Here is a 23,832-nt window from a genome sequence, read left to right as displayed (position 1 = left end):
TTCGCGCCGTGCGCCGAAAGCTCCCCGGGGCAGTTGTACGGCACTCCCCCGCCCCTCCGCCCCTCCGCCCCGCCATCGCTCTCGCGGTCCTGGCTGCTCTTAGCAAGAAGACCGTTGGACGGTGTCGTGCGCTCGCTTGGCTTGGAGTCGGATCACGGAAAAGCCGCATTGAGCCAAGCGGTGACTTCAGCCCCCGTGGCCCCCGCCGCGAACATAACCCGCACGCACTCTGATCCTTCTCCTCCTCTTCTGGCCTTTCAAGGGGAGAGAGAGAGCGAGAGCGAGACGGAGGCGTGCGGAGTTCTGGGAGGGCGGAGAGTTGCGGGTGTGTGCGAACTTGACAGCGGCGTCTCGGCCCGAGCCTGGGAAGCACGTGCTCCCCCCCGTGAAAACCCTCCCGAGCGTTTCTCAAGAAACTGTTACGACACACGGCGCTGCGTCTTTGCGCTTCTGGCTGGCGTACAGCGGCAAAGCCACAGACGTCAGCGTCACGCGATCGTCCGCTGCGACGCCGCCGCTTCCGTTGCAATAATGGCTCTTAATGCTAGGGTAAGCGTAGAGGTGGCGCTCGTCGGAAAAGCAAACGCGGGCGGGCCGGGTGCCGCCAGGCCTTCTGCGGTCCGGTCCACGCGAGAGCCCGATTCCGTAAACCCCGCTTTGCAACGAGCTCAAGCGCCGTAATCCCTCCGTAAATGGGGAATATTGGGCACGAGTGTCTCGGGCTGATAAATGTGAAACCACGGGAGTTCGGGGCCAGCCCTCGCACTTTCAGCTCTAGGAACGCGCCCGTTCGTTGCATCGTTTCAGGGCTCCTGTTTCAATATTTCAGGTCTAAACAGCAGCGTATAAATAATAACAAAAGCGACGGTAGAACCCGCAGCGCACGTTTGCGAAGCAGCTATATTTAGACGGGGCTATAGACGTATCCCAGGCTGCCCTAACTCTAAGAATACCGGTTGTGGTGAATACTTACATTCTAAGAACTGGGGTGAGGTTTCCAGAGAATAAGAGTTTGACATTTAAGAAGATTTAAAAAAAGAAAAAAAAATCAAATGCAGAGCTGCAATGTGTGGAACCTGGCAGTTTGCTGAAATGTTGCAGTGTGTGGCATAGCAGAGACACAACTTCACATTTCTTTTTGAGATTATAGACTTGTTTATGAATTGGTTGCACTACTTATATTTACTCACTTAGCTATAACCCTTTTCTCCAGCGTGACTTAGTGTTAAATTACTCACAATAACCCATTCATTCAGCTGTGCATTTTTACCGGAGTAATTCAGGGTGCTCACGTTGCTATAGGCTAGTACGGCAGGGGGTGGGATTCAAACCTATGACCTATGAGCACAGAAGCAGATGGTCTAACCGCTACAGTACTAGTTCACGTTCTGTGGCTGTCTGCTCTGTTCTGGACTTGTTCTTTCCTGGATGGTAGAGTTCAGTAAGGAACGAATATATTAATATCATTACATTTAAATGTGGGGGAAATGGAGCAGGACTATGAGCTTTTATACATGTGCCTCCCTCAGCAGGTGAGGACAAGTGCCGATCGCTGACCGACGAGCGGTCGGAGTGGTTGCATCATCACTTAAAGGACGTTCGTCGTGCCTCACAACACTTGAGTGAAACCCTTGTGATGTTTTTAGTTGCAGAATTTAGAGTGAACTGTATACTTGGAAAATACCCAAGTGTGTGTGGGTTGTGGGTGTTCCTGTTTGGGGGTTGGTCGGGGTGTATTCGGTAGTGGAGGGGCTCGCAGCAGCGTAGATGTGATCCTCCCATGTCCTTAAACGACCGCAGAGAGAGAGAGAGAGAGAGAGAGAGAGAGAGAGAGAGAGAGAGAGAGATGTGTAGTGGTTAGAGCTGTTGCTTTTGGACCCAAAGGTTACAGGTTTGAATCTTATCGCTGCCAATAGTACCTGTGAGAAAGGTTTAAATGGGTCAATAACTATACGTGACTTCAAAGAAAAGCATCAGCTAAATGAATAAACGTAAACCTTTTTCATGTGAATGTGCTACTGGTCTCTTGGGGTATCTCCATAGCCGCTCTCCCCCCGGTTGTGGACGACTTTGCCCTTTTGTCGACTCTTCGTTGGGACGCTGTCCTTCAGGGGTCCCTCCCTGACGAATATGCCCTTCCGGCACAAGTCCACGCGTCGATGCGGCACTGGGAGTACCGAGGCGCCGCATGTCCGAGGACACGGTTCCTTGCGTTTGTGCGTCTTTTTCGCTGTAAAATAAGAAAGAAGATGAAAAAAGCAAGTTAAAATGGGAATGTTGTAAAATAAATGAGGGCAGGTTATCTCTGGAGGGCAAAGCTTCAGTTGGAGAAGCAGAATTCTGGGAACAGATCTGCTAATAGACACAAAACAAGGATTTGGGATCCCTTTTGTAGCGCTATGTTTTAATTTGCTCTTTGTTCACCTTGAAGCATTTTCTCAATCCACTGCTAATTTATGCATTTATTTTTCTAAAAATATACAGATGTGTGCATGGTTATGTTTCTTTCTCATCTCCCGACATTAAGACAACTCATTAAGGTCTAACAGAGACTGTGGGGGATGACAAAAAGCCAATAAAAGAAATGTTTCTGAAATTAAATCTTATAATTTTAATTTCTATTTTGCTTGTTTTTAGTATAAAAATCTCTATTTCCTTATGAAAAATTAAGTTTTAATATATCGTTTTATTCCCAAATAGTTATTTTAAGATATTTAAACCATAATAGTTGTATTAATTTATTATACTATTGCTAATACATGTATAATAAATAAACATAGATGAGCATAATTAGTTAATAGGGAATTTCTGATTTTTGCCTCTTATCGCACTGTTTTGCTCATTTGACTGTTGAGGGAAAACTGGCAGATAACTGCGTGTCCATGTGGACAGATTGAATCCATGGGATTTGTTTCACATATCACATCATCCTAGCAAATGGTCAGGATGTTGGCTTTGAATGAAGCTACAGCTTCCATATAAATTCCCCTTTGTTTCAGCAGAATTTCAAGTTACTGCGAATCTGATTGTTACCATAGCTGTGTAAAAGGAAAAAAAGGTTACGCCACAGCTACGGGAAAAATGAAAAGGACAGCGCCTGCAGTAATTGCAGAATGATATTGCACAGATCTGGAATGGTTCGACTGTTCCGTTTACCTGGATTACCACTGCCGTGGATCGAGGTGGAAGAACAACACACTTTTACATCTCTCGACTCGTCTCTGTACATTTCCACAGTGCAGATTAAAAGAAAGGTTATAGACCGATATGGGCAGAGAGACAAGTGTGAAAGAGATGCAAATTTAAATAAATATTCAAATACTCTGGTATCTCCACAGCAGATGTAAGATTTCATGGGAAAGGTGGTGGGAGCATCGGCACTCATTAAGCAGTCAAGTACGCTTGATCCGCGTCTTAATTTTAATAATTTTTCTGAAGGGTCTATTGTTTTGAAGGTATTGCTTATTCAATTTTTTTTTTTTTTTGCCGCGACAAGAAAATTCTCATTAAAATGATAATGTTAACAAGTTGTCCGTGAATTGAACTGGTCACTCACTCAATTACCTCTCGATTCCGTCCGAAGACGCCGACGGCGCCCGGTAGAATGAATAAAATGCATGTTCTTTTTGTCTTCCGAAGACCTGGAAGCAATCCCGCGTATCGGTCGTCACTATAATTAAAAACAACACAGACGATATTGTACAAGTATGCCACATGCTTTGTGCTCTTCAAAGCGGTGGGAAGGATGTTGGGATCCCTGCTCGCAAATACAGTAATTGGATTGAGTCCCAAACCCCAGCAAAGCCATGGTTTTAGAGTAGCCTCCCATTTCAAATGCAGCCCTGTGCGCTAATTGGACACAAGTGGGCGGGGGTGCGATGCCTGTGGGTGCAGAGGGCTCTGAACCCCATGGGCCTGAGCACGGTAGCCTCAACCAAATGTTTTTACAGTGGAACGCTGAGAGGATTTCAAAAGATTTAAAGGGGCCCACGTGACACCCCCAGAGGCTTGAAATAGACATCAGCATCTAACCTGCGGTATCGTGGTGCAAGCTTGGCGCAGCGGTGACCGTTCCTTGAGCATTTGTAGACATTTTTTCTCGCTGGCTGCCTGTCTCCATCTCCTCCCTCAACTAGCCGTCTGGATGCCACTTTGGGATGCTCGAAGGGCCCTTAGAAGTCGAACCAACGGCGGCGCATCGTTGTCTGTAGCAAAAAGGACACGACAGTGGGCCCGCGTAACCCAAACCCATGCGGGCCAGCAAAAATGCTGCCTTATCCAGTGGTGGTTTGGTAACAGTGGTTGTTTACTGTGGTGGCATGACAGAGAAGTCTATGGTTAGCAACGCAGAGCTGTGTAACCTACAGGAAGAGTAAACGTTTTTTCATTTGACTTGTACGTACAGTCTTTCCCCGTCTTTCAAGGGTAAATTTCCTTGAACACCCCATCGTAAGGTGGATTCTCATCAAAATAAAAAAAAAATGAAGGGCATAATTACCGTTGTTCTTAATTTTTGTCATAAATGCGAAGAAACGCCTCGCAAGCTGAAGCAGGGGTGTTAAATGGAACTCCTCGTAAAGTCAAATTCTTACAACCCAAATGGGAGAATCTTGGGGAGTGGCTGAAATCTTTACTCGGAACGATAACGCTTCATTGCATCGTGTGTTTTGACATACATTTCCACTCTGCGAGAGGGCTGATCTCATTGTAAGATGACATATGGCCTATGGTTAGCATCATGGTGACATAACTGGAAGCTGAAGTCATGACCGTCAAAGATGTTTCCCTTTATCCATTTATTACGCTTAAGTAGGTGGTACTTGATTTACCTAGAGGATCTGCGCCTTCCGTGCCTTCCTGTTGGCGGACTGGCAGTATCTTACATGATGAGCTCCGGTGTCGTAGGAGGAACAAAAGGAACGCCGTGGCAGCTCTGCAGTCTTAAGGCACAACGCCTCTTGGGAACGGGGCCCTGCGGCAGCATGACAACCAGCGCGACTCCCAGAAGACCTGCTGCCAAACTGCAGCGTCTTGCTCTACGCAGCGAGTTCTTGCACCAGTCGGCGACCGTGTTTACCGCTTCTTACGGCACCGGTGTGCGTTAGCGGTGTTGTCGGTTTTAGAAACATCATAGAGGATTTACATTTGTTGCGAGGAAGCCTTTCGGAGCTGGTGTTGACGTGGACTTGGATCGTCCGCTATAGTTCAAGTGAGTGGTCGGTCCCTCTGAAAGCTGAGTACTGAACGATGATGACATTATGACATTGTCTTCTGTGACAGTTTTCAATGCCACCATTGATCCGTTGACTAACACACATGTGAGTTCATCTCACCTACTGTGTTTCAGCCAACACTGCTAAATGTGAAGCCAGACAGGCTGTCTCATGGACTCTATTTGTAGTCAGATGGGTTTTTCTTCTTTTGTTGGGTTGGTTGGGTTTTTCTTCTTTTGTCCCTTTGTATCCCTTGGTCTGTTTTCCAAAGCTTACTCACTAGTCTGGTAGAAGTCTCCAGCTTAGCTGTCGCTGGTGGTCATTTCAAGAGGCCTTGTGTCTCTCACAGCTGCGTGGAAACTGTTGCTGATTGTGTGTTATCAGCTTTTCGACGAAACCTCAGCATTTTGGGTACTTTTATGTGCCCATCTTGGTGCTTTTGGAGCCGCAGCTCTAAAGGAGCTCCATAGACATTCTCACTTGTTTGACTCAGAAATTTGTGTGAATGCAGGCTCATGGTTGGTTGGCATCTGAATGCTCTTCCTTCTAGAAGATCTCCGAGTTACGGCACAGCAGAAAGTGAGCGTTTCTTCTTGAGTGCAGTAGATGGGTGACGATTTCGTAGGTGAGTCAACCTTAAGATGGCATGGGAAACGGTCAAAGCTTTAACAGCGAAAACTTCACCTAATCCCCGAGTTCAATTTTGTACTGCTTTCATGACAAAACTAATTGCGCCGTAACACAACCGGTTTGAAGTGCGACACAGTGTCAGCCCCAGAGCCAAAACTGCAGCGGTTCACTGGGGCAGAAGTGATAAATTGGATTGTTCTGCAAAAATGGCTGAGAGGAGGGCAGTTGGGGATCGGGGGGGGGGTTCGTGGGGTGGTGGAGGGATATCTAAAATGGATGTACTCCCCAGAAACCCCATAGGAGGCTCTCATCCCTCACCCAGGAAATGCGATGACTCACTCACCCTCCTCATTCACAGCAGCAGCCCCTTGCTCGTCATCCCTCGCCTTTAATGGACTCCCCCCAGGATAAAACAGGCTTATTGAATTCTGCTAGGCCTCACTTTTTATTAATAGCAGAGGTCAGCTTGGGCTTCTTTCTCAGCTTTTTTGCACCCAGCACTGTGTGTGGTGGTGGTGGTGGTGGTGGTGGCGGGGGGCGGGGGGTTGCCGTTGACCTTTACGGCACTCGCATTGCCAGGCTGTCCCAGTGGCCCACGCACTGCGGATGAACTTACACCGACCCGCAGGCTTTGGGCTTCCTGCGGCTTCGGTGTAGCGGTTAATGACCGGACTCGTGGCCAAAGGGTTGCATGTTTCAGTCTCACGGGGGTGGGAAAAGCTGCTGTTGATAATTGAACTGCTTCAGTTAAACATCCGGCTATATTTGGACAAGCGGGTTTGCTCGAAAGCACGACGTGAAGGGATAAGTAACGTAGAAATACGGTTCGATGTTTGGGAGCGACAAAGTTGCTACGGCCCGTCCTAGGCCGCAGCGTTTGGTTAAGTATAGGTTTAGTTTACCCAGAAACGATGCCCCCCCCCCCCCCCCTCCCCGAGGCACACCAGACACGCGCGATGTATTGTAGGCAGCGCCATCCTTAACTCCACGCCGGATGAATATTTCATGCGCTAGTAGTAGGAGCAGGTCAGACCTGTATTTACAGCGTACCTTACATTGCTAAATTATGCAGGTATTGCTGTCGATAAACATCAGTTCTAGGCTCCCGGACGGACAGCTGCGCGCCGAGCCACTTTGACTCCAAATTGTCGGGAAAGCCTCCTCGGACGTGAATCGGATAAGGGTCTGAGGTGAAAACATAATCAACAGGATTAGGCAACTATCTGTCTGATAAATGAGAACGAAGTCAGCCGGGTGCCGCATTTTCATAATTACGGCGCCCATTCGTACAGGGCGATATTTCAGCGGAGTAATTTAAGTTAACTACTTACTCGTCAAGCGGGACCTCTCCTAGGACTCGAGCCGATAGCGTCGAGGTTCGAAGTCCGGTTCCTTAACTGCCGTGTTGATTCCGTCGCTCTTTAGGGTTCTTCGCGAATCGCATTAGCCCGATGGTCGATTCCACCGCTGCCCTCGCATCAAGCGCGGCCGAGCACGACGCCACACGCTCGTCGGCGAGTCCTCCGCAAAATTAAGGCCGTATTTGCTATAAAATTAGGTGATGGGCTTCACTAGGTTGCCTTCCATGATGTAGCTCATCAGTTCAAAGAGCCCTGACATGTAATCTTTCATTAAATCGACTATGTGCCAGTGTTTCGGAGTGGCAGAAGCATAGAGCGGTATATGATATAGATCTGTGTTTGGCCTGAGATATAGATCTGTATTTGGGTTGCAACACAGATGGGTAGTTGGGGCGTGAGGCGCGGAAGTCCTCCTCTGCCGGTTCACCGTCCCCTGGGTTTACCAGTTAATAAACCCCTTTGTTTGTAATGGGATAGCGGAAGCTGGCTGCGAGAAAAAATCAATACACAAAGCAGGATATTAAATAATTCAATCGTGGAGCCCGGTCATAAGAGAAGTCCATTTAAAAGGCTGGGCGGGGGGATGTATTTCGGAAAGAAGCCCCGAACCAACGGTCCTGTGTGATATCGAGCCAGATCCCGCCGGGCAGGGATTCGTAATGGTGCCCCTTTCCAGTCAAAATGAGAACATTATCTTGCCGCTCTTCTGCCACGGCACCACGTGAGGTGGCACGCTCTGAAAAATCCAGTCTGAATTTTAAGCAGCTGTAGTGTGCGGCACTGCAACTGTAAGATATTAATGGAATAACTTATTCCCATTTCGGGAAGAGCGGAGCTGTAGCAGAAGAGTAATGGGGTCTCTGGGGGACTTGGTAGTTTGTAGGGTTCTGCCAACGCGTGTTTGACTTTTTCAGAATTGGGTAGGGGGTGTGCCTCATCTTCACTTTCAGGCCCAGTGGAGGGTTGTAATGTTGAGATGACTATTGCGCACGAGGAACGGGCCCTAAACGGATCGAGAAACGGGTCCGCGTGCCCGACCACAAGCCATCTACCTGGATCTAGAGGAACTGCTCGAGAGAAATAGACATCCATCGCGATTAACACCGTGTCCATGGGGAAGACTTCATCTGACAGTTGAGATAGGATGGCGGAAGAAAAAAAGATTTTTTTTGTTTTCTTCTCAAAGACAAATAATCCCAACAGAGAAATGTTGTATTGCATTACAAGGAACAGCGGTCTCGTGTAGGCATATAATAATAGAACAAATATGAATACATTTTGTAGGGCTCCTTTCATCCCAGGATTTCAAAGCATTTTAGACTGAGAAGGTATTTAACCTGAATCCACAGCCTTGTATTTTGTAGTCCTCATGGTGTTGTGGAGTCAAAGGTCACCAAGAGGCATCAAATTTCCCAAACCACCTCGTTTCTTTAGCTAAGTGGGACATGCTCAGTAGCATCAGGCATTGGGTTTAGAGCTCTGAAATGCGACTCTAAGGGAAGGTCAATAAACTGGTCTCCAGAGGGTTTCGCTGCCAGGACTGGTAGACTTGTGACAGGGACACCGTTCCCGATCCCTTCTTTTTTTTTGGAAGGGCTCGGCACCCGCGTTTCGCATCGTAAAACCCGACTGCGGCTCTTCTTCTGCCTCCGTTCGGTAACTGTGACTTACCCTTGAAAAGAAGAGGTCGTTGGCGATCGCTGCGATTACCGCTAGTGAGAACACGTATAATCCCTGAGTGTCTATCCTGTTTGTAGAGGGGAGGGTGCGAATGGACTGGAACCTTGGAGTCAGAGTCACATCCGCAACCGCGCACTGCTCGAAAAGGACTGGTGGAGATTTTTCCTTCCCAAAAGTGGTGAGGTGAGTGTTGGTGGCGGGAGGGGGATTGCATGTCCAGAGAGGTGTTGGGTTACGATGCTCACAGGCTGGAACCAGAGATGTGGGAACCCGGGCAGGCATGTAAATTGGGAAGGGGGTTGGGTTGTGGGGCTCGGACTTCAAACGGCAGCGGCGCATTGTGTCACGTCCCCGTCGCCCACTCCATGGAAAACTGACACCGCACACTTTCTCTTGTTCATGGCCACGGGAGTCGAATGTCAAGGAGGAAGGGAGGGGAGGGAGGTTGATTGGAGGAAGAGGTGGCAGCAGTAGTGACAGAGTGGGTGCGAGTGAGAACGCACACTCAGGATGTTCATGTTAACAGTTGTCCTTGATTCTGTTTTCCGTATTTTGCGGAGCGCGTACCGTCTGCGTTTCCTTCGCCGAGACCCCTTCGTTTTCCCTCCCTTCCCCTAGCCACATCTTTGGCTCGTTTTTGGTAGACGAGATGTAAAAGTCTAAAAAAGGAAGCTCCTCTTACCCGTAAGGCGAAGACTTCCGAGCTAAGTAAGACGGGCTGAGCGGCCCGAGCCGTGTTTGCGTTCGCAAACTCCCGCAGCCGGAGGAGCGCACCGGTGCCGGTCGGCGGCTCTTGGGTAAGCGTCCCGCTCGAGACTGGCGCCCGCGGCGCTCGGGTCGCCACGCCCTCCACCTAGAGGGCCCGGGCGTCGCAGAGGAAGCGCGAGTTACGGCACCATATGTAAACGCACCAGGGCGCGCAGGGATTTTACCCCATGCAAATGAGCAGTGAGTCAGAGTCTCCAGCACCCCCCGACACACACATCGTCAGTTTTCGTGCTGGTTGACCTTTTCTTCTCTCGCGAGAAGGGCTGACTCGCCGCGCTCTCCCCCCGGCATCTCGGGTTCAAGCGAAGCAAGCTTTACTGTCACCGGAGTGACCGCCGTGACCCAAATGGCCGCGCACTTTTTTTTTTTTTTTTTGTGTGTGTCATTTGTCTCCTCTTATTTTGTCCCCAGAAGAAAGCAAAGAGGTTCTTTATTTTGGGGTTTTTCCAGCCACTTCTTTACTTGGAAGCCTTAAAAGCTGCTCATGGGATCAGTTAGGGGTTTTTTTTTTTTTTTTTGCTGTGAAACCTGTCAGCATGCCAAGCTGTCAAGGGCAGTCCCTGATCAGAGGGTCTGTCCCACTGCTCAGCGTAGCATTGCGCTGTCATGCCAGCGTGTCAAAGGCCTGCTAGGTAGGATCCTTCTTCTACAGCTATCCATTTCACCATCACTCCATGGCCATCAGTTTTACCATCACTCCGCAGTCGCCCATTTCATACCGAGCGTTCTGCCAAACAGCAGAAAATTAAACCTCGTTGTTGACAGAAAACGGATAAGTAAGACAATAATGCAAACGGTTGTCTGTTGTAGGGGGTGCAGTGGCGCAGCAGGTTTGCCCAGGTCCTGCTCTCTGGCGGTTCTGGGGTTCGAGTCCCGCTTGGGGTGCCTTGCGACGGACTGGCATCCCGTCCTGGGTGTGTCCCCTTCCCCTCCGGCCTTACGCCCTGTGTTGCCGGGTTAGGCTCCGGCTCACCGTGACCCCTCTCGGGACAAGTGGCTTCAGCCAGCGTGTGTTGTCCGTTGTATCCGCAGACAAACCTTTTGTCAAGAAGTGACCAATGTTCATGCATCTGTAGCGATCAGGGTCAGTTGGTTGATTTTACGTTGTCCGTCTGCCAACTTGGACAGATGTGCTCTCATTTTCCGATTCATTTTTTCCCCCCTTTGGGTAGTTTCATTATTGTTTGTCTTTTTCGTCTAAATGACGTAGCCCTAACCCCAAGAGTGCGGAATAGCAATTTTCTTAATAACGTCAGTAAAACACTGTAAAGGCAATATTAAAAATAGGAATCAAATGATGCGATCTTACCAGAGCAAATGTTATGACCATTCATCTCATTCTGGCTGCAGCGTGAAGCTTGGGTGGTTCACCAAATAGGGGGACTGCAGTGATTTGCATGGTAGGGTGAGGCAGGATTCTCAGGGGGAAGTCCACAGTTCATGAACAGGTCAGCACGGTGGAAACCCACGCAGGCACCGCGCGTCCTTGCTTCCCTCATAGATGCTATCGGCGCTGGTTCTCCATCCCCCGCCCACGGTGTCTCACATCCTGGACTCGGAGAGCTTGATTTACGGTCTTCTTGCCTGCTTGCTTAGCTCTGATATGGAAAGTTCTCATTTTAAAAGGGTTTTTGTGCGCATGTGGTTGAAGGGGAGCTTAAACTCGTCTTTGAGCCGTAGGATCGTACGTGCCGGATGCTTGCGGACGTTGTCGCACCGGGTCTTCTGATAGCGAGCTGCTGGGGGGGTGTGGGCAGGGAGGTTACGGTCAGAACAATGAGAAGGGCCACCAACTGAGCGCCCTCCCATTTTACAGTTGTGGCTTCATGTCTTGATCGTTAGCAATTACAGTTACTTCACAAAACACTTAATTCATCTATCAGGTTCCCCGTTCAAGGACGTCTTCCACATTATTGTCATTTCGGTGAAGTAGTTTTCCTAATTTACACGTTTTTCTCTTTGACAACTCTTACACATCAGCAAGAAGTGGCCGGTTCCGTCATCGACGGTGTCGCGACCGTGCCCGCACCTCAACCAGCAGCAGCCGGCTCCGATTAGGTGTCTGTCGGCAATCAGAGCGCTTCGTTTTAAAAACAACCCTCAGTCCCTTAGCAGCTGCAGAATCTCTTTGAGACAAGCGTCCCTCCTTCGTCCGCGGCGCTTTCGCAGCGCCTAGGCTGTCCTTCCCCGTGGACCTCCCTCCTCGTTCCCTCACCCGTATCCTCGTCTCCTACGGCATCGAATCTCGCTTCGCTTCGTCGACCGCGTCTTCGGATCCTCCCCTCGAACCACGTTTGTACCTCGGATTCACCACGCTCGTCCCCGACTACGAATATCGCCTTGTCCCTAGAATCTTTTTAATGAACGATCCCGCAGTTGGGTCCACACCCAGGTCTCCGGTCTGGTTTGTGTGACAGACGGTCGAACTCGAACCGCCTCTTCCTTTTTCTCACTAAGAATGAGAGAGTCCTTTGAGGTGAATTAACAATGAAACTGGCTGTATGGGCAGTTGCAGCAGAAAAATGAACCGAAACTCATCTCGTAGTGACATCAGGTCCTCGGCGTGTTAAGAGAAGTGACTTCATCAGCGTTGGAGAAAGGGGCGCTCGCGGACTGCGCTTCCTGCTAGCCGTTCCACCTCCTGCTGAATAAGTCACTTTTCACTGGAGACCGTTCGGTGACTCGTTGCTCTCGATATATGCTTTCGTTTGAAATTATTACAATTTATATTATCAATATTGCAGTATTGGGAAAAGTACTCAAAGTGGTACACGTTGCAGCTTTCGGTACTTGTGGTCAAGCACGGTCATGCATGGGATGAGGAGATACTCAGAAATACAGCGCAGCACGAGCAGATTGAACGGGGTTGGTCGTCGGCTGCATCGCGCGACCAGCTCCAGTCCGGCGGTTTCCTGTAGCTCGCTGTTCCGGGGACCAGGACACTCCTAATGGTCCCTGCAGGAGTAGTCGCGTCTGTCCCGGGTACAGGAGGAACCCACATGGGTTCCACATTATTCCACATGCTTTCACACCGGTGGGTCTGGGGATCGAGTCCCGCTCGGGGTGCCTTGCGACGGACCGGCGTCCCGTCCCGGGTGTGTCCCCTCCCCCTCCAGCCTCGCTCGGGACGAGCGGTTGTAGACGTGTGTGTGCGCGTGCTATCGCACTTGGGCCTCAGAAGAGTGAGTGGCAGCAGGTTCGAGGAACGGTTGCACTCCTTTTCACGGGCTGCCTGCCCTGGAGATCGTCTCTAGAAGGAGCGGCGGAAGTTCAACGCTCACGGACACTACCAACGCAAGACTCATTCGGACACTCGGCTGGTGGTGCAGCCTCAAACCAGAGGGTGACGCGGGAGTGGGGGATCTTCCCACTTATTGAAACGGGTGCTCTGGGTGTGCTGGGGATCTTTTACAAGGCTTGACTGAAAAGTTTTGAGGCTGTAGTGCATCTGTCCTGTGTGCTGCGGTTGTGCGGTGGGGGGGGGTCACGGTCAAAGCCTTGTGGCCGTATAACTGTAGTGGCACTGCTTGCTCTTTAGTCCTTGAGTGGTCGCAGTCAGTGGTTCAACCTCTATTCTGCAACAGCGATCACTAAGGGTGTTTCTTCAGCCGAGCAACAAAGACACGAGGCTTGGGAAAGACGGCCGAGGAACGTTTGAGATGTCGATGGGCGCATATGGAACGGGTACAAACGGAATTTTGCGAGGAGGGAAATTTCCGTGTGTCGAGGCAAAAAAGCTACAGCCGCCGCATTGGAGGGGAAGAGGGAAAAAAATTGACCGCCGCGCCTCTTCGAAGACTTTAGGAATCGCTGCAAAAAACATATCGAGTGTGAAGGAATGTTCTTTGAAAAGAAAAACGGTCCCCGACCCCGAGGAATCTTCACGTGCGGAACGACGGGTACGATCTCAAAACGTTTCAGCCTCCCCTCCTATAGCTGTTCCCGGCTCCTGGCGGGCGAGTCTGCAGCCGGGACGCAAGTAGCCGTCGTGGGAAAGCGGGCGTCGTACAGTTCGCATCGAGCGCCGCCGAGGACATCGGTGACGTGTGGCACCGGGCCTTCCCGCCGCGTGCGGGTCCGACAAAAGCCCCATCGATGAGGACGGACCCCGGCCGAGCCTGGCGTGGGCTGTTTCGCCAGGTGACTTTGCGGGGCAGGTTGTCCTACAAATGCGCCGCCTGGTTACGCGAGAGTGATGTCGGCAGCGGTTGGCCCCACCCCCCGTTCGACATGGCGGCGATCTCCAGCGCCGGAACGGCATCGCGCCTCGTTACTAATTAGAGCTTTAATATGGGCTTTATTGCAGGAGCCTGGTGGTTAGCGAGCGCGCTGCCGGGGGGGAGGGAGCGGCCCCCTCCAGGCTCGGGGTTGACCTACATGCGGCTTCCCTTTGCTTTGTCGCGGTCTGCCTTCCTTCCCGGGGGTGTTGGCACGGCAGGGTTCGACACTTCCGACGCCGCTTCCGCCTGCCCGGCGGCCCTCGGAGAGCGGCCCCTGCCGGGAGCGGCCGTCCGCAGCCGACGTACCGCTCCGCTTTGAAGCGGGGGCCAGGAGGCCCTGGGGGGGGCCCCGCTTCGGTGCCGCCGAGGCTCCCGCTGTTGCAGCCCTGAGGTTGAGGAATGCGACAAGCGCAGGGCTCGGGGACGGGAGGCAGCGGGAAAGAGCTCTTCGGATCAGATAAAATGAAGTGCTGCGTGGAGACTTTCTTCGCAACGAGGGAAGATCCGCATCGCATTGTGCCGAAAACCTCCTTTCTCCTCGACCCACTTTTATCTGTTGGGAGCAGCTGAGCTCATGCGAGATGTTCCACTGGAGTCTCCAGGCCGCAGCGGGTCGTCCCACTTTACGCCTCCGCGGGCTGCTCCTCGCACTCGTCTCATGGGATTAACTAGGCGAAGGCGGCGTGATGGTGAGCCGGTGGACCTGTCTTGCACGGGTGCTTCTTCAGAGGGTCGCTGGATCGGAACCCTGTCGTACGTCGCCGTAAACCAGGGACATATAGACTGTTGTCATGCACGAATACTGCTGTAAAATAGGGCTTTGTTTTTTTTTTTTTTTTTCTTCCCACTCATTTTACATATTATTCATGGGGAAATAGTACTTATATGCAATAATTAGTATAAGTACTGGACAGTATTATATTTCATGCTCCACTATTCTTTTCACAGGGGGGTGTGGTGGCGCAGCGGGTTTGGCCTATGCTTGCTCTCTGATGGGTCTGGGGTTCGAGTGCCGCTCGGGGTGCCTTGCGACGGACCGGCGTCCCGTCCCGGGTGCGTCCCCTCCCCCTCCGGCCTCACGCCCTGTCTTGCCGGGTTTGGCTCTGGCTCACCGCAACCCCGCTCGGGACAAGCGGTTTCAGACAGTGTGTGTGTGTGTGTGTTATTTTCACTTTCATTTACCACCCTGTTTTCTTCTGCTTTTTCTTTTCAGCACCGTGACACTTTCTCGCCTGCTAGACTCTGTAAATAAAAAGTAACTCGAAGGGAATAGAAAACAATATATGTTCTATTTTTGACAGACACCGAGTAAGACCCAAACGATAAGAAATTCGGTGCCCGGAGGCCGCGCGATCAGCCGACGTTGTCGTACAGCAGATGGAGCGGTCGGTGTTGGTCGGTGTTAGACGTTACGACCAGACGTCTGGACCTAGTAAGAGTGTAACGAGACTAACGGGATGGCCGTTTGGAGTCCGGGTGGCGTTAAGTCACGTGCGCCGTAAGTCGAGAACCGCCCGTATAGCTTCTTCGGGAGGTGGACCGTCAATGACCATCGAGCGACACGTTACTTAACGCCACCGGTTCTGCTGCTCCGCCGCCGCTGTTTTTTACATCCGCCGTATCCCCAGTCCATCAAATGGGCTTTCGGTATCGACGCGCTCTTTCGTGTCTCCTCCTGTCATGCTTTGCATCCCGTGAAATATCTTGTTTTGCTTTGGTTTTCATCCCATTTCTTTCCCTGCTTCCTTCCTTGCGGTAAGAAAGATTTTTTGTGGTTTTTTTTAAACCGTTCCCATGAGCCCTTGCACTAAAACCATCACGGGGGGGGTTTCCTCTCTTGGCGGACGTCGTTCGGAGGCTCGGGCGTGTCCCTGTTGCTTTAAGAGTGCCGCTCGTGGGTTTTTCAAACTGCAACCCGATGGATGCGGAAGACTCGGCCCCGAGAACGCCCGAACGACACCAGATGTGCGAGCGTACGGTGGAAGCGTCGCTTCGCCGTCGCCCACACGGCGGTCTGTAAGGAAGAGGCGTGCTTATCGCCGCGGGAGGTCCGTCCGCCAAAGGTCGGTATTTTACTGGAAAGATCTGACAGTAGCCCCAGCGAAAGGGTACGAGTTGCAACGGACCACTTCCTGTAAGGGCGATTCAAAAGAAGGTGTTGGCAGAGCAGCCCTGCCCACTTCCACCGTATCGGACTTGTCCTTTTTCAGCACGCCGGGGCACGGCGAGCGTCGCGCCGAGGTCGCTGCCCGCGGTCCGTACGCGTAGAGAGAAGTGCATGCTGGGAGATGGCTCGTTCCGTATCGGCCCCTCCCCTCCCTCCCCCGCAGCCTCTTCGCCCCTTTCATTCACCACGCGAACGGAGGATATCCTACTCGCCGAGCAGCTGCCGGAGAAAATAAAACCAACTTCCCGTCCGGCTGCCCCTTCCCCTGGACACCCCCCGCAGACCCGCTGGAGACGCTCCTTGTCTTGAAGGAAGTTGTTGCTTCCTGTAGTTCAGCATGGAACTGCTTTTCTGACACGCGTGCCTTAAATCGCATCTCACGCGAAGCTTCTTCGGTAACGAGAGAGGAGACGGTTAATAACGTAACGGAACGGCCGGCCGGTAAACGGGCTGGGAGGAGGCTCCGCGCGGACGGCAGAGAAATGGGATTTTATCGCCGCGCGGGAGACGGTCGCCCGATCGACGAAAGAAATTTCTCGAGATGCGCGACACGCAGATGAGGGAAGCGGATTGAAGAGCTGCGTTTTTAAATATTTCATCGAAGGGAATGAGTCATGCGTGCATTTCGGGGAAACAAAGCAACGAGATAATTAAACTAGATCTCGTTAACTTCCGCCTCCCCCCTCCCCCCCCACCAGCCGCGCGCACTCGCCCGCCAAATGAATTAATAATGAAAAATAATAGATGAAATGCGATGCTTCCTCATATGCGCTCACCCCACCCCGATCTCTGCCTCCGGGCCGTCCCCTGGCTGCGTGCCCCGTTGCCCGGGAAGTCCGCTTCCGGACAGCTGTCGGATCCTAAAAAGGAGCGTAGCGGAGGGCGTGGACGACCGCATCCATTCACAAGCCGGCCGGGGCACCGCGCCAGACCCGGGAAGCCGCGCGCACGGGAGTACCAGTAAAGGAAACGCTGCGCGCTGCCGTTATTTTTAGGCCCCCAGCTGTCGTGCGGAAGATGCGCGCTCGAGGCGAGGGTTAGGCTGAGCGTTTCCGCATCGGGATCTCGGAGGGGAAGGCTAGATGAGCTCGGCGGCGAGCGCAGTTGACATCTTCGGTTCAGCTGCCTGTCCCCCATCGGGCTTTTTTAAGAAGTTTCCTGCGCTCTGCGGTTTTGCTTGCGTTTGTAACCAGGAACGCGGCCCCCGGGCGCACTCCCCCCCCCCGGCTCACACCGAGGACCACGGTCGGCGGTCGCTCCCTGCTTGCGCGTGGCTTTTCCGTGCCGTGCCGAGGGCCTGTGCCGGTAGCGCCCGCTCTCGCTCCGCGGTCAGCAGTTACCGGTCACTTCCTCCACGGGGGAGGGGCGACCCCACGGTGGCGGCGGCCACGGGCTCAGCCTGGAAACCTCTTTCCCCGTCGGAGGCGTGCAAACGGCTTCCAGGAAGGGAAGCGTCCGCGTGTACGTGCGCGTGTGAGAGAGAAAGAGAGGCCGAGCGTCAACGTAACGGAACACGCGGCTCACGAGGCGCGGGGTGGGTTCGAGAGCGGAGCTCCCTGACGGCCACCCGGCTGCCGGACGGCCCCATTAGCGCAGGCCCGGATAAACGGGAGCAGGCTGATCAAACACGGCGCGGAAGCTGCTCCGATGAGGATGTTTGCGGAGGGCGACGGCAAACAGGGATCAGATGCCTGCTTGTCAACGCCCGCCTCTCCCCCCACCCCCCCCACCCACCCGCTACGCTGAAGACACCTCTATCCCTGGTGAGAGCACCCATTAACCCCCCTCTCCACCCCATCGCACCCCACCCTCGTGTCTTATGGACAGGTGGCGCGTGTGTGCCCGACGGCGGCTCGGCCAGATAGCGAATCAACGGGCGCTGTTGGTGGTGTAAACAGGTGCCCCCCCCCCGGGCACCGAGCCCATGTGTCATACTAAAATACACACCGCGCTGTAGCCCTTCTCTCCCCCCACCGCTCCTCGGTCTCCTGGTACCCGCGCTATCGCAGGGGTCCACCTGCGGAATTAACCATGACATCACCGCGCGCCACCGATACCTTGGAAAAGAAAACATGACGCCAGCATGGACGTGTCACATTCGACAGCCTTTATCCTCCGCGATCCTCTCGGTAAAGGTTACCCGCTGTTTTGGCTGGCAGCGCGTCGCTAACGGAATTACCCGTGACGTCAGAGGACGGAAAACAGGGATCCGGCTGAGGTCACGGCGCTCTTGTCGACGCTCGCGATCCGTGGGCAGCCGGTTCCCGCAGAGCGTTCGGAGGCGGGCGCACCGCGGGGTTACCTGTGACGGCGGTCCGCTCTGGAAGCGATCGGGGGGAATTCAGCAGCGCGCTCACGGAAACGTTTATTCGTTTAGCTCGCGCTCTTCTCCAAAGCGAGTAATGGCGTGAAGTTGCCTACACCGATTTACCCATTTGTACCGCTGTGTCGTTTTTACTCTATCTCCATCAAGGGTACTGCAGCCGGAGGTGGGATTTGAACCCGAGACCTCTGGCCCCAACATGCCGGCTCTAACCGCTACGCCACCTGCCGCCCGCCGCGGTAACATGTCACGGAAATGCAAAGAGTAAGGAGGTGTTTTTGGGAAGGTGTGAGAAGGAACGCTTTGAGAAGGAACACGCTGTAAGAGAGTCTGGGGTTTTTTTTCTTTTTTTTTTTTTTGAACCAGCCGATGGAGGAACGCGCTCGGACTCTCCATCGGACCCCGTTCCCGTGTCTCCGAAGCATCGGCTCCGTCCATCGATCCCGCAGCTTTCTCCCGGGGTACGGGAGGCATGAGGTTTCGGTCTCGTCCCTCTTCGGCTCGCGACTCTCGGCTCCTTCCTTGTGCTGGAGCGAAGCCTTCCGAGATTGTTGTTTTTAATCGATAATGTAGCGACAGCGTATGGGGCAGATGGGAGATCATGAGAGGGGTGGGTCTCAAAGCGTCTAAGCATGAAGAAGAATCTGGACGTTCGGAAGCTTACGGCGTAACGTTGAAACACATACAAGCTTGCGTGTGTGTGTGTGTGTGTGTGTGTGCGTGCGCACGACAACACAGACACACAGAGGGATGCTGCGCTGTGTGACGCTCATCTCCACGCGCTACTCCGACAGCGATGCTCATCGGCCTATTGTTGAGGCGAGGGGGGCGCGAAGGAGCCGTGAGACACGGCCACCGCGCAGACGGGCGACGCGAGGCTCCACGCTGTTCCGCCGCACCTGTCTGCATAATAAGGGCCTTATTAGGATGCTCCCTACGTGGCAGGCTGCCGCTCCACGTCGGAGCTGGGCGAGAGGGCGCCGAAGAAGAGCGCGAAGAGAGCGTGTGAAGGTTTTCTAACGCCTCCCCGCCTGGGAGGGGGGGGTCGGTTCCGAAACGGACCGCGGCTCCGCTGGGCGGGACTCGACGGCATGGTGTCTGGCGCCGCTTAAGGCCGGCGGGACCGGTTTGCCACCGAGAGGCGGGGGGGGGGGGTGTTTGTAGATAGCGGCGCCCAGCTCTCGAGCGCCTCGGGGTGGGCCGTAAACTAATCCCGCGCTGCCGGGGGCCATCATTAGCAGCGTCGTTACGGCGCCGCCGGCTCTTTCCTCGCCGCCGCGTGCAGCGGTTCGGCCGGTTTCGCGCACAGCGATCTCCCGGCAAGCACCGCCGCGCCGCCTGGTCTCCGATCACGTAGCGCGCGGCCGGCAGGTCCGTCCCGGACGGGCACGAAAACGATCGTCGCCCGACCTTTCCTCGGCGTCCATCTCCATGGCAACCCAACGTGCGATTGGCTCAAAGAGCCGGATCGCCTCCAGCCGCCTGCCGACCGATGGAATTAACGCTCGCGTTGTCGGCCTGTGATTTTCCACTGCCGTGGATGGTCCTCGCTCCGGTTTCTCCTCACCTGCCGGATTCCCACCCTCCGCTTTTGGCAAGGCTTTGATGCTGTGGCCTTGGGTTCGACCCCCTTCGGGCAGCGGTTAATCCCATTAACTATTCGCTCCTATTCAAATGGCCAGATTACCACGGTTACAGGTGGCCCTTGACAAACGATGGGGTTATGTTCCAACGACCTTATCGCAAGTCACACACACGCTTACGTTGCATAAACTATAGGGGCGTATAAACAACATGTGAATGGATGCTGTTATATGACAGGTATTTGTTATATTTTCTCGCTGATTTTGCACGATTTGCATTAAAATAATACCAGCGTAGCGCAATAATATAAACACGGTACAGGATTGCGTTTTTATTATTTTCACTTTCGTTTCCGGATCTCTTTTGCTTTTACTTTTGCGCACCTCCAATCAGGTTTTCGCTCGTCACTGTAAAACAGAAAAGTAACTCGAATGGAATCCCAAAAGAAACGTTGAGCGGGCGAAAGAAGGCAGCGGCCGAGAGACGCGCTCACCGAGTCGACGAGAAATACGGCGCGGCGCGACGAGCCGATGTCCCCGTACGGCAGACGGAGCCCTCGGCGTTCCAAGTTACGATCAAGCAAACTCAAAAATAATGTAATGAGGTTAATGGGATGGCCGGTGAGGATGTCGTGTGCTTAGAAGTCGCGTTAAACCTCCTTCCTCCCCATTTACATGAGTTGGGTGTCACCTGTAAGTGCGGAAATATCACCGCCGTCTTCGTACCACCGCCCGCTTACGGCGAAATGTAGTAAATCGGCGGAAGTCCCCGTGGCCCCCCGGAGGTCACGCTGTCTTCAGGGCTCGTCAACTTACCCGGATGTTCTCTTTCCGTTGCAGGATGCCTTCGTGGAGCTCTACGGGCAGCAGAGGGGCTCCGTGTTCCGCTGTTCCTGGCCGTACATAAAGACCGTTTTCGGTCTGGCCGCTTTGGGAGCGGCCGGCGTCACCATCGGGGCGTACCTCACCCACAAGTGAGAGGGGGTCCGACCCCGGTCCGGCCCGGCGCCGCATCCCCCTTCGGAGTCCTCGCTTCTCCACAGCCTTTCCTGCTCCCGGGGTCCCAGAATGCATCACACTCTACAGACCTGTCAAACACACACACACACACAGCTTAGGATATGGAAACTTAGAGGAGCTTCACAAAGGGGGGAAATTAACCACAAATATAGTTACCGTGCAAAGTCACAGAGTTTCGTGGAAAGTACAGCTACACTTGTTTTTATTTTTTTAATGCCAGCATGAGTCCGTGACGTGTGTGTGTGTGTTAGTGACAGAGAACTGTGCGGTGCTAATGTACATACAGCTGCCGGTGCCTCCGGGGGGTGGGGGTGTTTCAGAACCGGTCACGTTAGGCCTCGCTACGCTGCCACGACCGCCCCGGATCCCAGCCCCCGGAGCCCTCGATCGTGGTGCCGTCCCTCCCTTCAAACCCACGCAGAGGCAAAGCGACTGCAAAGCTCTTCTTCTCCGCGGCTGTCCGCGTTATCGAAATAGAGGGGTGGGCCCATAACTCGACCGTTGATTTTACATTTATGCTTTTGATAGCGAAAGGGGAAATTTCCGCCCCCCTCCCCCGACTTATTTTCAAGTAAAATCGTTTTCCCCAGCAGTATAATTGCCTTTGAAGTTGGAGAGTCCGTGACCGACTCGATGTGCTCTTGGACCCGGTTTAGCAAATTAATGCCACAATAAAATGCATTATTTTTTCCAGCTACCGACTATGGCGTGCGAGAGCGTGAACCGCACAGCCGGCCCTTAAATAAAGTCAGAGAGGAGAGCAGAGCTGGTCTCCCAATTCCTTCTGCCCCCGCTTTCCTCCCTTGTTGCTTTACAGTAAACCCTCGGTACATCCAGGGCCTCGCCGCTGGGATTCGAACCCGCGTGCGCCCGGTACCCAGTCCTGCCCGGCAAGGTCCCCTCCGCCGAAACGGCAGCTTTGCAAGAGCTTTATTCCTGGCCGAGTATCGCCGCCTCTGCGGGCGGTGAGCGGCGCGCGTCTCCCATCGCTCCCATCATGCACCTCGCTTCAGCCCGTGAGCTGCTCTGCTCATCCCTTTGCCTAACAAGTGAGGGAGAACTGAACCCACCCCCGCCCTCTGTGTTTTAGGCAGCAGCTGCTTATTGCCTGTCATCAGCTTATGGTTTTGTGCGCTTCCCGAAATCTCCCAAGGCTACTAGCAGAAGTTATCTGGTGCGGCACAGCCTACTGTTGAATTAAATATATATGTGCAGCAGTGTTACTCCTCCTCAATCCCGAAAGTGGGGCCGCGCAGACGAGCTCGTGGGGGGTCTCGCTCGAGCCGGCCGGATGGCGCGACGCCGCAAATGCCGCCCGGCCCGCGGAGCCAGGAAACCCCGGCCCCGGTGCGAGGAGGGACCGTCTGTCCGGTTTCCGGCCCGGGGACGGCGTCATCCATCATCCGGCCCCGAGTAACGTACGGGGGTTTGTTCCTATGGAACGGGGGTGTCGACCCCCTCGCCCTGCCCCCAGGCCGCCGCCGCCGTCGCCGCCGCCACCCCCCAACCCCCCGGGACAAAGACCGAATGACCATCCTCAGCTGTTACTGTGTACAGGAAGACCTGGACCTGAAGGCAGGATGCCGTATTTCACGTACGATGACCCATTATAACCGCCCTTTTGTTACCCCTGGCAAATGGCTTATTTATGACTTTTGTAAAAACTTTTATTATTTAAACACACTTGTGAGTTGTGATTTGTGTACAGTTTAAAAACAACGGTCATGCTTGTTATGTCTGTATAGCTTGTATCGGTTGTGGGGAAGAGAGCAGGTCCAGAGGCGGGTAACTCGTGGGTTCGAATTGCTGCAGTGTTTCCCCAGGGGCCAACGGCAGCGGGGCTGCACGGCTGAACCGGTGTCACCAGATGGTACCGGGCTCAAATCCCAGTACGAGCACCGTCCTTTTACCCTGGAGGGGCACCAGAGTGGAGTTGGTTCAAGAAACGGCGAGATGTATAAATGGGTAAAATATTGCATGAAGTCAAAAGTTACATTTGCAAATAATAGACTAAATGTAGAAGCAGAGGCGTCCAGCAATGAGCCTTTACCAGCCAGAAGATCCCTCTCTTCACCAGGATCCCCCCCCAGAAGCAGGAGGACACGATTTTCACAATTTGTTCTCTAACCAGACAGAGCAACCTTGGTGTTAATGTCACTCTTCTATACAGGGAGGTCCAGTGCAGTTTTTTAAAAATAGTATTTCTCCTAGCTGATGTTTTACTCTGTGCCAGTTTTTTTTTTTTTTTTTTTTTCAAGTTTACATCTGCTAGCAACATAGAAAATACATTAAAAGTAAAAAAAAAAAAAAAAAAAAAAAAAAAGTATAACATTTATATTAAAAAACTATCAACTTGGCTCCCTAATTTTATGGTTAATTTATTATATGGTACCAAAATATGCATTTATACATTCATTGCTATCAATTACTGAATGTGAGCACTTGCACCAATTCTCTTTGGCGCCGAGGTACTGTACACATTAATGTCTTTAAGCCTTTTGAATCGCATTTCGTGTAATTCGCAGCTGCTAATGAAACGAGTAAGAGTAAGGAGGGCTCTTTGTGATGTAATTTTGATGTTTTCTAGAGGCGGGTTTTATACTATGTAAAGCTGCTTACCAGAAATAAGAGAAAACAGCAAATACTGCCACTTGCGGGTGATGGCCTACTTGGAGTACACTGCCAATGTACTTGTTTTTCTTTCTGTAAACGAAATAGCTTTAACGTAAAACGTGAGAAATAACCTAGACGGTGGCTTTGGAGTATGAAGCGTGGTACCTGGGCTAGAAAAAGAGTTTAAAGTGTTTAAGAGGCCGCAGCGACACTGGAGGAGCTTCGTGGAGGACACCTTTAAGAGCGTCATGGAT

The 23,832-nt window shown here is 52.7% G+C and overlaps 1 protein-coding gene and 1 long non-coding RNA gene across 4 annotated transcripts in view; one reads left to right on the top strand and one right to left on the bottom strand.

Moving 5' to 3' along the window:
- The window catches only part of bcl2a (BCL2 apoptosis regulator a), a 49,700-nt gene extending 26,471 nt beyond the window's left edge, over positions 1-23,229 (top strand). The window contains exon 2 of the mRNA XM_029246280.1: positions 20,786-23,229. Within this exon, the coding sequence (XP_029102113.1) occupies positions 20,786-20,923 (138 nt within the window). The 3' untranslated portion in view covers positions 20,924-23,229. The remainder of the gene's footprint in view (positions 1-20,785) is intronic.
- LOC108931722 (uncharacterized) lies at positions 139-10,508 on the bottom strand. Of its 3 annotated transcripts, none has more exons than XR_001965936.2 (4): positions 4,033-10,508; positions 3,565-3,670; positions 1,998-2,230; positions 139-1,785 (listed from the first exon to the last, which is right to left on the bottom strand). It is a non-coding gene; the product is annotated as an uncharacterized LOC108931722 (long non-coding RNA). The 3 variants fall into 3 exon arrangements; XR_001965933.2 differs by having other exon boundaries at positions 139-2,230; positions 4,033-4,205; positions 4,830-10,508; XR_001965932.2 differs by having other exon boundaries at positions 139-2,230.
- Positions 23,230-23,832: the final 603 nt, after the last annotated feature.

Source organism: Scleropages formosus, chromosome 19, assembly GCF_900964775.1.
Source record: "Scleropages formosus chromosome 19, fSclFor1.1, whole genome shotgun sequence".
Classification (NCBI taxonomy): domain Eukaryota; kingdom Metazoa; phylum Chordata; class Actinopteri; order Osteoglossiformes; family Osteoglossidae; genus Scleropages; species Scleropages formosus.
Note: the sequence above shows the minus strand (reverse complement) of the source record. Positions and strands in the feature narration are given on the sequence as shown.